The sequence below is a fragment of the Neopsephotus bourkii genome, unplaced genomic scaffold (assembly GCF_033783945.1).
Source record: "Neopsephotus bourkii isolate Nb327-2 ecotype Australia unplaced genomic scaffold, CSIRO-AGI_Nbou_v1 NB_1637, whole genome shotgun sequence".
Lineage (NCBI taxonomy): Eukaryota > Metazoa > Chordata > Aves > Psittaciformes > Psittacidae > Neopsephotus > Neopsephotus bourkii.
In genome coordinates, this window is record NW_026902112.1 from 6,728,642 (window position 1) to 6,743,352 (window position 14,711).

At 39.2% G+C, this 14,711-nt stretch overlaps 1 protein-coding gene across 1 annotated transcript; it reads right to left on the minus strand.

The window, feature by feature from the left end:
* Nucleotides 1-4,534: 4,534 nt before the first annotated feature.
* LOC133223499 (ATP synthase mitochondrial F1 complex assembly factor 1-like) lies at nucleotides 4,535-13,065 on the minus strand. Its single transcript, XM_061374249.1, has 2 exons — nucleotides 12,325-13,065; nucleotides 4,535-4,606 (listed from the first exon to the last, which is right to left on the minus strand). The coding sequence occupies exons 1-2, from the start codon at nucleotides 12,943-12,945 to the stop codon at nucleotides 4,535-4,537; spliced, it is 693 nt and encodes a 230-aa protein (XP_061230233.1). The 5' UTR covers nucleotides 12,946-13,065.
* Nucleotides 13,066-14,711: the final 1,646 nt, after the last annotated feature.

Sequence of the window (14,711 nt, forward strand, 5' to 3'; positions counted from 1 at the left end):
GTCCATGGTGATCATCACTGGTGAATACAGCTACCCTAATTTCATTGACTTCTGAATTACTCTCAGTGTTGCATTCCTCTCTGCAGTTCTCTCCTTTGTCCTCTCTTCCTGCTGCTTTCATCTTTTTGATGTGTGTGCAATTGGCAAAAAGGGAGGAAGGTTGAGAATAGCTAATGCTGAGCACTAGAAAATACCTGGGAGGGAAAAAGACTTTTCAGCTATGTAGCTGTCCAGATGCTTGCAGTGCAGTGTTTACCACAGCTGCCTTTTCCCTTGAGAACATTAGCAAACTATACCAGTGCAGGAGCTGTGGTCCTTTGAAACACTTGGGAGTATCTCTTTGCTTCAGTTTTCACTCTGATAGTTTAAGATATATAGTAGTCCACAGCTCAAAACTCCTAAGAAGAAAGTATTTTTTCCAGATAAATACTAACCAGACATTGGTGATACTTATAGTTTTTTATTAGAGAAAGAAGAGATGGGTAGAATTCTCCACGTCAGTGATTTTGACATTTCATTCTGCCAACGCTTTTGTGTTGGTGGTGTTTGCTGACCTCTGAGTTCTGCTGCCTGATCTAATTTCTTCCTAGGAGTAACTGGTAATAGCAGAGACCTAATAGGAGACAAAAAAGCCCCAAACCCAAACCAACAAAAATCCCCCTGACATCCAACCACTGAACAATAGATTGAGCTAATAATTTAAAGAGATTAATTTTAAAGAAGCTACATATTAAAGAGAAATAAAAAGGTTCATTATGTGTCAGTAAGGAATATTAAGCTTCCTTGACCCAGGAGAAGAAAAAGATTGAATTTGACATCTGAATGAAAAACCTTGGAATAAAAACAATTAGGACGTTAATGTAAAAGGATCCAGCATTTCTTAATGTAATTGACCTTTGATGCCTTACAAATCTCTTATTTTTAAGATCGCAAAGCATCTCTAAGAGCCCATTTGGAAACATGACAATTTAGAAAATGGAAAATTCATTCCTTATCCTGAATTCAGTGTGGTTGCAGCCTCCCAGCATTGCCCATGAGATAACACTTCACTGCTCCTGATTTTCTCCCAAACTCAGACAGTTACACCCCTAGAGACGTCTAGGAACCTTTGGTGCTTGTGCATCATTATGCTGTCTGCTTTACTCCTTCCCACCCCCAAATTGGATTAGATCCATCACCCTTAAAGGGATAGAATGTGAATCATCCATTGTACTGACTTTGAAAAAGCAGTTACGTGCTGTAAAGTTTCAGAAACAGCTTTTAATACATGCAGCAGGTCATCCTCAGATGCAGCCTGATGTGAGGGTTTCCATGGACAGTGAATGTGCCAATGCAACTGTAGATAATGAATAACAAGATCCTAGTAGGATATTACAGTAATAGAGAGTTTGGACAGGGGATGTCAATCCTGGTGTCATAATGCTTCATTGATGTAAATGTAGCAAAACATAAGGTGGGGCACAAACCCTTGGTGCCTTCTCTGAAGGTTTCTTTGTGCACTTTAACATTATAGTACAACTTGGTGCCATTTGGTCATCAAAAGGACTGGGTACAACTTCTGAGAGACTTAATGGAACAAATAGAACACTTTCAGCTCCAGTCATTATTCCAAGATGTGGCAGTATTTCTCCTCTTGAAAGTAGTCAATCTATGGCTTGAAAATCAACAGGATTCCACCATAGTGGAAAGGGACTGCAAAGTCAGAAAGGCACATTATGACTTAAGAAATGCCATGAGAGATTGCTATTTCCAGGGAATCCCAGCAGCAGTCGAGCACTCATTTCTTCTGGTTATGAAGGGGCAGAGCAGCCTCCATTTTTCCCCCTGGAGCATTCCTATTCAAAGTCTTGTAATTATGCAAATTTCATTCAAACTAATTACAAATAGAAGTCCCTAATGTCTTTATCAACATTTTTATTTCACCATTTGTTCTATTTTTTCTTCCCCATCTTTCACCTTGACCCTTTTGTCAAGGTCCTACCTCCTCTTGACGCAGACCCAGGTGTCCATCTCACCTTTTAATATTCCATGTATTCATACTCTGTATTGTACAGAGAATACTGCATGGGAGAGACAGCACAGCTACCTTTATATGAGCTCATTTAAATGTTTGGGACAGCAAAGTATAATGCACTGCATAAAGCATATGACCCCCCATCCTTTTTTTGCAAATCCTACTTGCTATATAGTTGTTTTCGTCATTTAAATCTCCAATTTAGTTTGGTTTGAAACACCTTTCTGTGTCTTTCTTTCCATGCATAAGACACCAACTTTCTTAGGTCATTTGGACAAATTCTGTCTTTGACACAATTTACATTTTGTATAACAAGATTGAAGTCCATATGGCTTAATAATAGTTAGCCTTAGCAACAGTGCCTGGTGGGTCAGGGTCTAGCAGTAGTGACATTAGAGTGCTGTGAAGAATTAAGGCTTAGTGGGCATCCAGATGTCTGTGAGTGGTTTTGGATAGCCTGTGAGGACATCTAGGGGAACAGTCAAAGAACTGATGTGTGGCTTGGATTAGAAAGCTTGTCTGGAAGATGCTGTTCCCCAGCTAATCCAAGCTATGAACTGTTGATAAGGTTGTTGATTGAGATTAGGGAGGTTTGCCTCTGAGGAGTGAAGGTATTAAAGCTCTTTACCCTAAAGGAGAAGGAAAAAAAAAATGCCATTTATTTAAGAATTTCACTGACCAAGAGGATAATGAACTGCCAAGAAGAGCAGGAAGAAAATGTGCCATCATATCTGATTTTAAGTGTAATATAAGTTACATACATGATGGCAGCATGTCAATATTTAGGACATGTTGCTATAAATAAGTGCAATGCATTAGGCTGCAGCAGGGTCTCCTGGAGGAATTATTGAAAACATTGCATCTTGAGACCACAACTTGCAAACCACAGTAGCCATAACCCCCCTTAACATTAAAAAGACAGATGTAGCAATAAGGGAGAAGAAAATACAGTTCATTGAAGTCTCCACCTTGATTTCTAAGCAATAAGAAGCTTGTGCTAATGTTAGATGTGAAAGAACAGCAGCTGGGTCAGACTGTGAGGCACTGTTTCCCCTTTGCAAAATAAATAAATACTAATTTCCTTCCAGGAAAATGGCAAATTGTTTCAGAACACTCAATATGAATAATTCACACATCACCTTCTTCACAGGAATGAGAGGATTCATATTGTGCAGTTCCATTCATATAAGCAATGGAGACAGTTTAGCTGAAAGCAATTAGCTGAGGATGCTTTGGAAGTCTAAATCAGTGCCAAAGAATAAAACTGAAGAACTTGAATCCTAATGTAGTTCCTTAAGATCAGGAAATTTATCTCCTCTTTGTTTCTGTTACATTGCAGTGGTCAAAGGTAATGACTGTTTTTCCAAGAAAGAAAAAATACTTAACAATGTTAGAAATTCTCGTATCTGTTTTCTATCTGATGAATACAAGTGGGGTTTTTTTAGAAGAATGAAAACTCTTGATGATTGACTGTATTTTAAAATAAGGTTTTTCAGTTTCTCTAGGAGAGCTTTTGTGTGCTCACATCCACATAACAGAATAACGTAGGAACTCAAAGACAATGCGTAAATGTTTTGGTATCTTAAAACCCTGTAGAACCACTGTTCCAAAGGGAACTCATGTTATTTGCGAGTCTTGCTGTTCCTTTTTTTTCCACATCTTTGGGATCATACATAATATATTTTCAGGAAAAGAAAGGATCAAAAAGCAACCAAAGAAATAAATACCCAGAGATTTAGGAATGAACTAAATGAGCCCTCAAAGACTGTAAAAGTAAAAATACTAGTGATGTGCTGATTCACAAGATTCACAACAGGCTTACGGGGCAAGTAATACAGAATTTTATGTTTGTGTTAAATTATACAATATCTAATGTGGTTTTAAAATTATACAATATCTAATGTGGTTTTAACAAGAATTATCCAGAGAATTATGCTGTCAGTTAATAATTCAAATTAACTCTGTGCATAAAACAGAAAAAGTGTAATAGCAATGAAAAGGGTTGTATTTTTTACCCTTAAATATGAGAACGGCTCATTTCAGATGAGCATATGAATTTCGTGTTGGTGGAACTGGTTTTGTTTGCTATATACACTATGCTTAAAAGAAAAAAACCTGAATTTCACAGTGTAAGTAGGTGCAGCTCCACACGTCTTCTGGCCATTTGCTGCTGTGTGATTTGAGCATCCCCATGACCCAGACAACTTACGTAACTTTCTTAAAACCACAGCAATGAAATTATTCATAATGACAAAGAAGGGAACTGACCCAGTTTACTTGAAATTAAGTTCCCTTCCTTCCCCCCAAGAAATAGCTGACACCAGCAAGTTTCACTTCAAACTGGGGTTAAAGCAGCTTGCTAAAACACAAGAACAAACTTACAGAAACAAGCATTGCAAATAGGAAACAGGCATTTGTAAGCAAATGACAAGCTTGATCTTTTAAAGCTGATGTTCTGAGGCTGATTGCACTCCTCACTTATTTATATCTAAATGCCTCCACTCTTTAAAAAGTGGCCATTCATATTTCAAGTGGCCTACATGCACAACGCTGGTGTTGCATGGCTGCTCCATGTGCGTCGTAACTGGATTCCTGGAACAAAAGGCAAGCAGGAGTGGTGAATTCTGATGTTACATAGTTAATGCAGCCTAGTAAGGTCACTGGAAATTAATTGTGAAATCAGGGACTGTTCCATCTGAGGAATGTATCCCAGATGACAAGAATAAAGCACCACTGCATATCAGTCTTCAAAGACATGGTTGTTTTATCCTCGTGCCCTCCTTATTTAATGCGAGTAAAACTGAAGCAAAGATGTGTGGTCTAGCATGGCACTGGATGGTGATGAATTGGGAGTACAGGGGTCAGGAAGTGGCAATTTCCCAACCTTTCTTGATGACCTGCAGATTGTAAGAACTTTCTGGGAGTAAGTTCCAATTGTGAGTTCAATGTTTTGAGGAGAAGCTTTTTGCTCTTGTGCCTTGGGTTGGGAAAAGCATCTTTGGAAATCTGTTGTTTGTGAATCTGGGGAACAAGGAACTAAGAGTCTATGTTGTGGTTAGCACATGGTTAAAATAGTCACTGGTAACAGGGAAAATGTTAGGCTGGGACAGAGAATGAAGGTTTCAGATCACAGAGGGCCTAATCATCAGCATATTGAATACTATAGCATAGGTTTTTTTCTCGATAGAAATTTTACCCTGAACAGAAAAGTCTTTTCTGATTAAAATTCAGTTGATACATTTCATCATGAAGTGGCTTGTTTAAGATAGAGTAGCATATTCTAACAATTTCATTAAAAAATCTTAGCCAGATCTCTTCACCTCTGACAGCAATCAGAGCAGTACTCTTCCAACCTTTACAAAATTAGCTCCACAACAGGCAGATGTGGGATCATCTGTTCCCTCCATCCCCTGCTGTGTCCTCTTTCTAAAAAGTTATGGCTTAGGATACAATACAGCAGTCCTACATTCAGGCTATTACTCCATTTGAATGACTTAGAGCACCTGAATTTGCATCCATGTTCTAAAAAATACAAGAAGTGCTTTCTACTCTCTGGAAAATCTCTTCCTATGGTAGCTCCAAGAATACCTCGTGTATCCAGTTTCTCCAGGCAGTTGTCTTTCTTTGCCTAGTCTGGTGTCCCAATTTACAGTATTCTCTTTCACTCCCACAGGTTTTTACTTGATCAGTTTGTTTTGCTGTTATTTCAACACAGAAATATATATATTTTCTTAAGTAACATAAATTGCCTTAATGATCATCTTGTTTGAGAACAAATATCAGCCTGTGGCTTACTCAGAGGTAATTGAGTTGTGGAGTTACTTTATATATTTATTTATTTTAATTAGGGTGGTAGGAGGTTGTTTCACTGGCAGATGCAATCTGTAGCTTTCCTCTCTATGCTGATTATGTTCACGGCCAGATGAGTGGCTCTAATGTGTGCATGGTATATATATATATCCATTCTGATAAATGAACAGGCATCACAGCTTGAAATAGGGCATCTTGCAATTTGAATGGCATTCTAGTGGCAAGCAGGGCAAAGCAAAACTAACCTGATGGGATATTTCTTATCTTCAGAATGTATTTTATTTGGCTGATGTCACATTTTTTAACTGCAGTGAAATTCCTACCAGCTACTGAGGGAGACATGCAAGAAGATAATGATACATGTTAGTGCTCTCACCTCTAGGAAACTTTGTCAAAGCTTATCAGAGGGGGAATCACATGGCAACTTGTTGGGTATAAAAGGCTGCACAGAAATTGAGTTTATAAAAGGCTAAGAGGTAAGGCCATGTTTCTGTAGCTTGTAAGTGCAGCTGACACACCTCTCTGGCAGCCCCTGAGCTCTATAATGAATAATGTGTGACATGAATTGCCACTAAGATACAGTGAGAAAGTGCTGAGCCCTCATGATGGAGTCTCTTTCTGGTGCAGCTAACCCTCAAGCTAACCTTGGGGAAATGCTTTGAAATGGGAGCTGAAGCCAGTTCTTTGTATGTCACTGGTGTGGCAGACACTGACTTAGCAGCATTTAGAGTTGTTTTCTTTGCTCAAACTTTTATTTTCCACTGAGAACTACTGAGGAAAACAGCAGCTACCAATGGTCATTGTCCTTTTTCAGCTTTATTGTTCCAAGGAGACAGCAATTCCTATTTCTTCCTAAACCCCAAGCTCTAAAAACATCACTCTGTAGTAATTGACTTGTTCATATGAATTGCTGGATCATTGTTGCCAAAGGCTCAAAAGTCAGTTCTCAGTGTCCTGCAATGCATGCAAAGATACTGACAAGGGTGAAAACAAGGCATGATAGGAAGACAAGATTAGCTACAAGGTATTTCAGAATATTTTACATTTGCTATTACATTTACATCATAATTTTCATAAGAAGCAACTTGGGACAGTAGTGGGCAACACAAAATATTTATGCAGATGGTTTAGGATAATAATTAGATGTAATACTATAAATTCTGACAATTCATATTGAAGAAGAGAAGACTAAATCCCATGAATTTAACCTGCTTTAGTAATGTCACGGGAAAAACTTGTTCCCTATTCTTTATATGCAAGGAATGCATATAAGGAAACCTTTCCTTTCAGGGAAGCAAAATACCAGGTTCCTATGTTTATCAAGGGGTTGTTGAAGTTGAGTCAAAGAATATACGAGGAGCTGAATACAACTGTTGACATTTTATCTTGCTATATTGCTATCCAAATAAGTATGGTTCCTTAAGCATTTACTGTATCCCATTTCAGTTAAGCTCGGAAACCTAACAAAGGACTAGAATACGCATTAAAGGGCTGATAGACATAAATTCTCTTGCAAAAATTGATGTAGGCAGATAGTGATTCTACATCTCAACTTTTCCTTGTCTCTTGCATTGAAGAAGGCTGTTCTAATTTAAATGATTTGGGTAGAGAAAAAGGTGTAGAAAATAGGTGCAAAAGCATATTTTAAGACATTCATAAACCCAAGAAAATATAACTTCCAAATTGAAGCTGTTCTGTGGACTGTGAACTTTTCTGAAGTCAAATCAGGTTCTGACTCATATGTTTTACTCTGTGTATATTGCAACAAGATCTGTTTGGACTGTGACTCTCTCTTTCCCAGTAAAAAACAATGCATGTTCATATGCACACTTTGTCCCATTCTACTCAAGCAGTGTACTGCTGACAGGATAATCCTTTGACAATCAGGTAGCCCACCAGCCTTTCTCCATTCTCCATGTAAATAAATTGGGATGCTTTACACAGCCCATATTTAGGGACACCATTGCAACTCCAGGTAAGAAATAAGAAGGAGGTCAGGCAATCACAATGACTCCCTTCATCTTCTCCAATCCTTTGTCCACATTTTTGTTCTTCTTCCCCATCTTCCTTGCCCTTTTGACATATCTCTGTCTTGTTGCTTGGTAACCTCCCAGCACTGTTGTGCATGTGGGCATCTACTGCTCCCTGCTCCCCCCTTTCTACTTGCTCAGAACACTGACAGTCAGTCTAAAATGGGATGAGATTTTCTAATATCTGCTTCTGTCAGACAAATAATTCAGCATAAACGTAGGAAGCTCTGTTAGAGGGTAAATTCTCAGTTAAGAAAAAGGAACAGAGGACGATACACATGTAGAAACAGTTGATTAACAACATGGTGCTTCTGTAGGTCAATTATTTCAGGTAGTCGATGAAAGCCCAGCTACTGTGAAAAAAATAAAGGCAAAAAGAAAGGATGGAGAGATGCAGAAAGGATTTATTACTTACATAACACCAGTGGCTAAAGATCCAGCTGGAGATGAAGCCCTAATAAGTTAGCTATTACACAACAAAAATAAAGCAAATCTTCTCCTGGAGAGGCAGCAGTCTGAAAAGATTGGCTGAATGTTTTAAACATCAGGATGTTGTCTCACCACAGGGCACTATATCTCCTCTTCCTTTTCTGAAAACAAATTGTCAGCTTCTGATACATTTTCTGCTTGCTGTTAGGATTCATATTATTATAAACAATTCTAGATGAGTGTATTCCTTTCAGGGACAACTTTAAATCACATGTTCAAAAGGAAAGTGGCAGGATTGAGACACCTGCAGGTGGAAGTGGGATTTTAAGTCTCTGAAGAACTTGAGTGCTGAAATTAGGCAGTTTAACTGTAGCACTTAGAGATATCAATCAGACACAAGTTGGAGGGAAAGCATAGCTTTGGAATGAGCTGTGTTCTGTGGTGGGGATGTTGGAGCTGGCTGGAACCAGCTAATTGGGTCTATTGAATGAATTTTGGCACTGGTGTATATAATTCTGTATATTCTATCTAGGGCTGCATAGTCTCACTGCAGTCAATAGAGACCTAGTAATGCAGCCCATCTTTCAGCTGACCAGGCAGTAGGCACTTCCTGTAGCTAAGTTGAATTGCAGTCTGGGCTCTATTGGCTATGTGATGAACTACAGGCTTGATTAAGTAGACCAGGTGTGTGCCCAGGAGCATCTCACAAGCTTTAAGCTATCCTTCCTCACCTCCACTGTGTCTCAAAGAGGTCTGGGTCTCTTGCACACAGCTGCAATGGAGATGCCTTGAATAATTTCAGGTAGTACCATATAGGTATGTTTGAACCTAGATTGCCAAGATTGTGGCATCTAGCACAAATGTAGGCATTGCATATAAAAATCTAAATTCAGGTGAATCAATCTGGAAAAGAATTGCAGTCTCACTTTTCATCTGTTTTCTAAGGATTTTTTCCTCAGAGCCTGCATTCCATAAATTGCTTTTATACAGCAAAATGGTAGGGACACTTTGGAGGCATAAATTTAGTAGAATTCAGTAGTAATTTAGTAGTAAAGGAAAGGGAGAATGACTGATGTCCTAGTAATGGTAACAAAATCTCTAGGGAGATGGATATGTGTGTATGTATATCTCATATACCTTCTTTCAAGTGCAAACCCAAACCAAAACTAACATTCCTTTTCTGTTCTTAGAGTTTGCTCCCAGCAAACCCATGCTTACTCATTAGCTTACCTCAAAACTAAGGTATGAAGAAGATGACAAAAGCTCTGGGGGACTGTCAGCTGCTGAAAGACCAAGTCACATTTCCTTCCTTGGTCAGTAAGGAGTTGTACTTTCATTGTCCTTGTAATTCTCTTACACTTCATAGACCTTTTACTTTCTACCTGCCCTCTTCCTTCCTTTAGTTGGTGAAAAACACACAATGCAAAAGTTGGTCATGACTTCTATTTTTCATAACATAATAATAAAACACAGTGAAGAGGGGGAAGAAAATGGACAGACAATATTCTTTTTATAGTTTTTGATTAAAAGCACTGACAGCAACTTCACCTGAGGAAAGTTGTATTTTACGGAGCACCTGTCTAAACACCATATGTTTATAGGCTTTCTCCTTCTAAGTTTCTGTAGTTTTCTAAAATAGAAGCTTTGATTGCTTCAAAATGTTCCTGTATGACACTAATTCAAGGTGACACGGTGTGAATGTCATTAAAGGACCAAAAGATGCAAGAGTATAAAAACAATCCCCTTCCTTTCAGAGAAATGAAATGATTCATATCTCATAATTTACTCCTTTGTGGGATTTTTGGTCTAAGTAGAAAAGACCTCCTTTTTGGAACATATGGGTGACTCAAACTGCAGTAGAAAGCACATGTCTCAGTAATTTAGTTTCAATTGCTCATTTATATCAATAGAAAAATACTGTAAACAATGGATATGTTTTTCTTTAGTAATGCACCAGAATAGCTGTAGTTGTCTGCATGAATATACAGTGGGATCTGTCTGATACATCTCATTTATGCTTTTATGAGTTTGCAAGGAACAATGCAAGTCTTATTAGATTCTTCTGCATTAACTTAATGGGCTAAAACAAAATCCCAGCATCTTCCTTCTCCAACAAAATCTGATGTGTAAGGATAAAGTCACTCTGACTGCAGACTGCAATGGGGTAAGAATAAATTGAAGCTTATATCACCCTCCCAAATTTCCTGCCATATTTAACAAGTTCCACTTGGACAAAAACAAGTGATGACATGGGCAAACAAGCTGATGGGGAAGAAACTGTATAGCTACAAATGACATCATAAGTGTCACTGTTCCCTGCAACTAAAATGTTTCATATGAAATCTTTTCCTATTATCTAACAATATTTATTCTACTTAACCACACTAATTCTATGATAAAAGTCTAAACAATAAAACAAAGTATTTCTCTTCTTCTAAAGACAGTTTACTTGGCTTAAAAATGGAAGGAAAAAGTATACTGGTGATATATCTGGAAGATACTTGAAAACCAAGGAGTTAATTATTTTATTCTGTGCATACTGAGAATGGCATAAATAAATCAATGAATCAATTATGGTTTAAAAGACTAGAATTGCTGCTTCTAAACTCAGCGCCAAAAGTCCCCAAAGACATAAAAAATGGCTGTAGTGGTCCATTTATCTTCCATTTTGTTTTCAGCCACAGCTGAAAATGGATATATTGGGAGTAAATAAGAGCAGAGCAAGCAATTGTGGTGTTTCCCTCCTATGCCTCTATTTAGCCTACTCAGTAATCCCTAATGGATCCTTCCTCTATTTATTTGTCCAGTTTCCCTTCAAACCAATGAAATTAACTTGCATCCATTGAGCTCCCTTCTCAAGGAGTTTTACAGATCTACAACCTGTTGTGTGAAGAGCTAAGTACTCCCTTGTTCCTTTTGAACTGGGCTCTCACTCACTTGATTTAATTGGTTCTGGTTCTTATACTGAAGACACAGTCAAAAGCTGCTCCTTATCCTTTTGGTTAATGCCACTTATGATTTCATAGCCCTCTGTTGTATATCCCCTTTAAATAACCTCTTCCCACTGGAAGAATTCCAGGCTACTGGGGGAATATTCGTGCTGTTGTTTCTCATGAGACAGCTCTTCTATGTCTTTGATCACACTTGTTGCTTTCCTCAGTTCTTTTCCTCTTCTAATACACATTTTGAATGAGGGGAGCAGAAACTTCACACTGCATCTGAGTTGTGGATTAACCATGTATTTGCCAATGGAGCACTCCGAGTGCTATCATGGACTCATTCATAGCATCATAGAATAGTTAGGGTTGAAAAGGACCTTAAGACCATCAAGTTCCAACCCCCCTGCCATGGGCAGGGACATCTCGCTCTAAACCATGTCACCCAAGGCGTCGTCCAACCTGGCCTTGAACACTGCCAGGGATGGAGCATTCACAACCTCCCTTGGCAACCTATTCCATTGCCTCACCACTCTTAACAGGAAAGAATTTCTTCCTTATATCCAATCTAAACTTTCCCTGTTTACGTTTTAACCCATTACCCCTTGTCTTATCACTATAGTCCCTAATGAAGAGTCCCTCCCCAGCATCCCTATAGGCCCTCTTCAGATACTGGAAGGTTGCTCTGAGGTCTCCACGCAGCCTTCTCTTCTCCAGGCTGAACAGCCCCAACTTTCTCAGCCAATCTTCATATGGGAGGTGCTCCAGTCCCCTGATCATCCTCGTGGCTTCCTCTGGAGTTGTTCCAACAGTTCCATGTCCTTTTTATGTTGAGGACACCAGAACTGCACACAATACTCCAAGTGAGGTCTCCCAAGAGCAGAGTAGAGGGGCAGGATCTGCTGGTCACGCTCCTTTTGATGCAGCCCAGGATACGGTTGGCTTTCTGGTCTGCGAGCGCACACTGAAGTCAGCTCATGTTCATTTTCTCATCGATCAGCACCCCCAAGTCTTTCTCCACAGGGCTGCTCTGAATCTCTTCTCTGTCCAGCCTGTAGCTGTGTCTGGGATTGCTCCAACCCAGGTGTAGGACTTTGCACTTGGCATGGTTAAAATGTTTAAATTTAAGAGGTCTCAGTTCTCTTCCAAGCCCTCTTTGCCCAAGCTCTGATATAACTGACATATATTTAAATTCACTAGATGTGTGGTTGAAGGTCTTCACTAGTTCATAGGTCTCAGAATAATCTGTTGCATAGAAAAGCTGCACCTGATTCCCCAAGCACTGTGCTTCATGTGGCACCAAGAACTTGGAGTCCATTTCTGCTGTCATTAGAACTATCCCTTTTTCCTTCTGTAGATCAGGAAAATGGTACAGGACCAACTGGTTAGCAGCAGTTTCACCTTGGGTCTGCATGTTTATTAGGGAAGTGAAGTGCAATTCCGTTCCTGACCACTGCCCCACAAAGAACTTGTAGCCTTCTTTTCTTGGCAAAGCATATAGAAATGATGGACATTCCTGGGCTCTCTTCCATATTAAATCAAACTTCTCTTTAGGAATAACAGCATAAACCATGTCTTTTGCAGAAAAATACTGATTCCAAATCTGTTTTATCTCCTCTGCTGACTTTCCTTTCACCATCTCAACATTCAGAATTGAATCAAGTGCCTTGTCTTTTGTGAATCCACCCTTAGATGTCTTTGAGCCCAAGCCTTTTCCTCCATGCATCTGATAATTTCTCCTTGATTGGAGTACCCCACAGGCTGCTTTTCCACTTAAGTTCTTTTTTCCATATGGGAGTCAAACACATCTCGACTGTATCTCTGTAGCTCCTGGATCTTATGTCAGTACTTCATAGAGGCATGAAGATATATTATAGAGCACAATAGAATTATGGGACTACCCTCTGGTTTGAATTCACAGTGGTGGAGTGCTAGTTTTCTAATACAATTCTTGAGAAAAAAATAAGCAAATAAGCACTTTTACCTATTTCTTAGAAGAAAGACTATAATAACATTCATATTAGGCCTGCTCCTAGAAAATAAAAGTTAATATCCTTGAATGTTATTTTCAGTGTTTCTTAGATATAAAAATTAGTTCCAATTCCAGAGTCTCTTATGACCATCACCATGGCATTGTGTTAAATGCTATTCATCACAAAATCATTCGCCCTTCATCCAAAGCCGATTCTGAGCTTTTCTAGGTGATGCAGGTGTTAGAGTGTACTCTGTAATCAGCCTTAGGGAAAGCAGCATCTACAAACAGTTATTGTGAGGCTAGCTAAAATGCTAAAGTCTTTCTCTGTATTTGGAAGAGGAAATTGGTTATTTCCAGTCAAGTAAGGGTAATGTGGGCTGTTTAGTGCAACTGCTGCATTAATGAGTCTAAAAATGGGCTTTATATCCAGTGTTGTTTAATATCTTCTTCAAGGATATAGTGGGATCAAGTGTACCATCATCATGTTTGCAGATGACACCAAGCTGAGTGGTATTTGACACACCTAAGGGACGGGATGCCATTCTATATGGAGCAAACTCGAGAAGTGGGACCACATAAACTTTACAAAGTTCAGCAAGGCCAAGTACAAGGTCCTGCAACCGCCAGTATCAATGCAGGTGGGTGGGATGACATTTTAGAGGCCTTTCAATACTCAAAGGGGTCTTATAAGACAGATGGGGACAAACTTTTTAGCAGGGCCTGTTGTGATAGGACAAGGGGAAATGGTTAAACCAAAACAGGGGACATTCAGACTAGATATAAGGAAGACATTTTTTTATGATGAAGTTGGTGAGACACTGGCACAGGTTGCCCAGAGTGGTGGTAGATGCCCCGTCCCTGGAAACAGTCAAGATCGGGTTGGATGGAGCTCTGAGCAACATGATCCAGTTGAAGATGTCCCTGATCATTGCAGGGGGAATCAGACTAGATGACTTTTAAAGGTCCCTTCTCACAAACCGTTCTATGATTCTGTGATTCTATCTGCACAAGTAAATCCTCACTTGGCATGAGTCAGCAGAACTTCATTGCCTCTGGAATAATACCATATACTGGATAAGAATTTGATTCCTGTATTATTTTTTCTCTCCCCCTTTTCCTTCCACCTTTCATCTTCTTCCTTACCACCTACATATGCTTCCCCATATGGAAAAAAAAAACAAAAAACCACCCCTGAATATTATGGCCACATTTCCAATATTCATCTCGTTTTAAAGTTAAGCAGCACTTGTTCAGTCAGCCATATTTCCAGACACTCCTACCCTTCTCCCCACCAAAGTAATGACTTTCTGTTTGAGCAACTCATTCCTGACTACAGAACCAGACAGATTGCTTTCTCCTGGATAAGTGAATGTATTCTTGATCAGAAAGTAGCAATCAATGAATACATCATGTACAGTGATGCCAGGGAGGGAATCGTTCTTCATTCTGCCCAGTGAAGCATGTTGGAACACCTGTTTTCTATCTAGAAAATGTTTATGATAACTGCCAAAGAACTT

What these genes read in the sequence shown, in the direction of transcription:
- LOC133223499 (XM_061374249.1), bottom strand. Translation starts at nt 12,945, where the DNA reads ATGCATGGAGGAAAAGGCTTGGGCTCAAAGACATCTAAGGGTGGATTC. An exon ending in AATTTAAACATTTTAACCAT is followed by an intron (nt 4,607 to 12,324) that starts GCCAAGTGCAAA and finishes CTTTTGTTCCAG; the next exon opens with GAATCCAGTTACGACGCACA.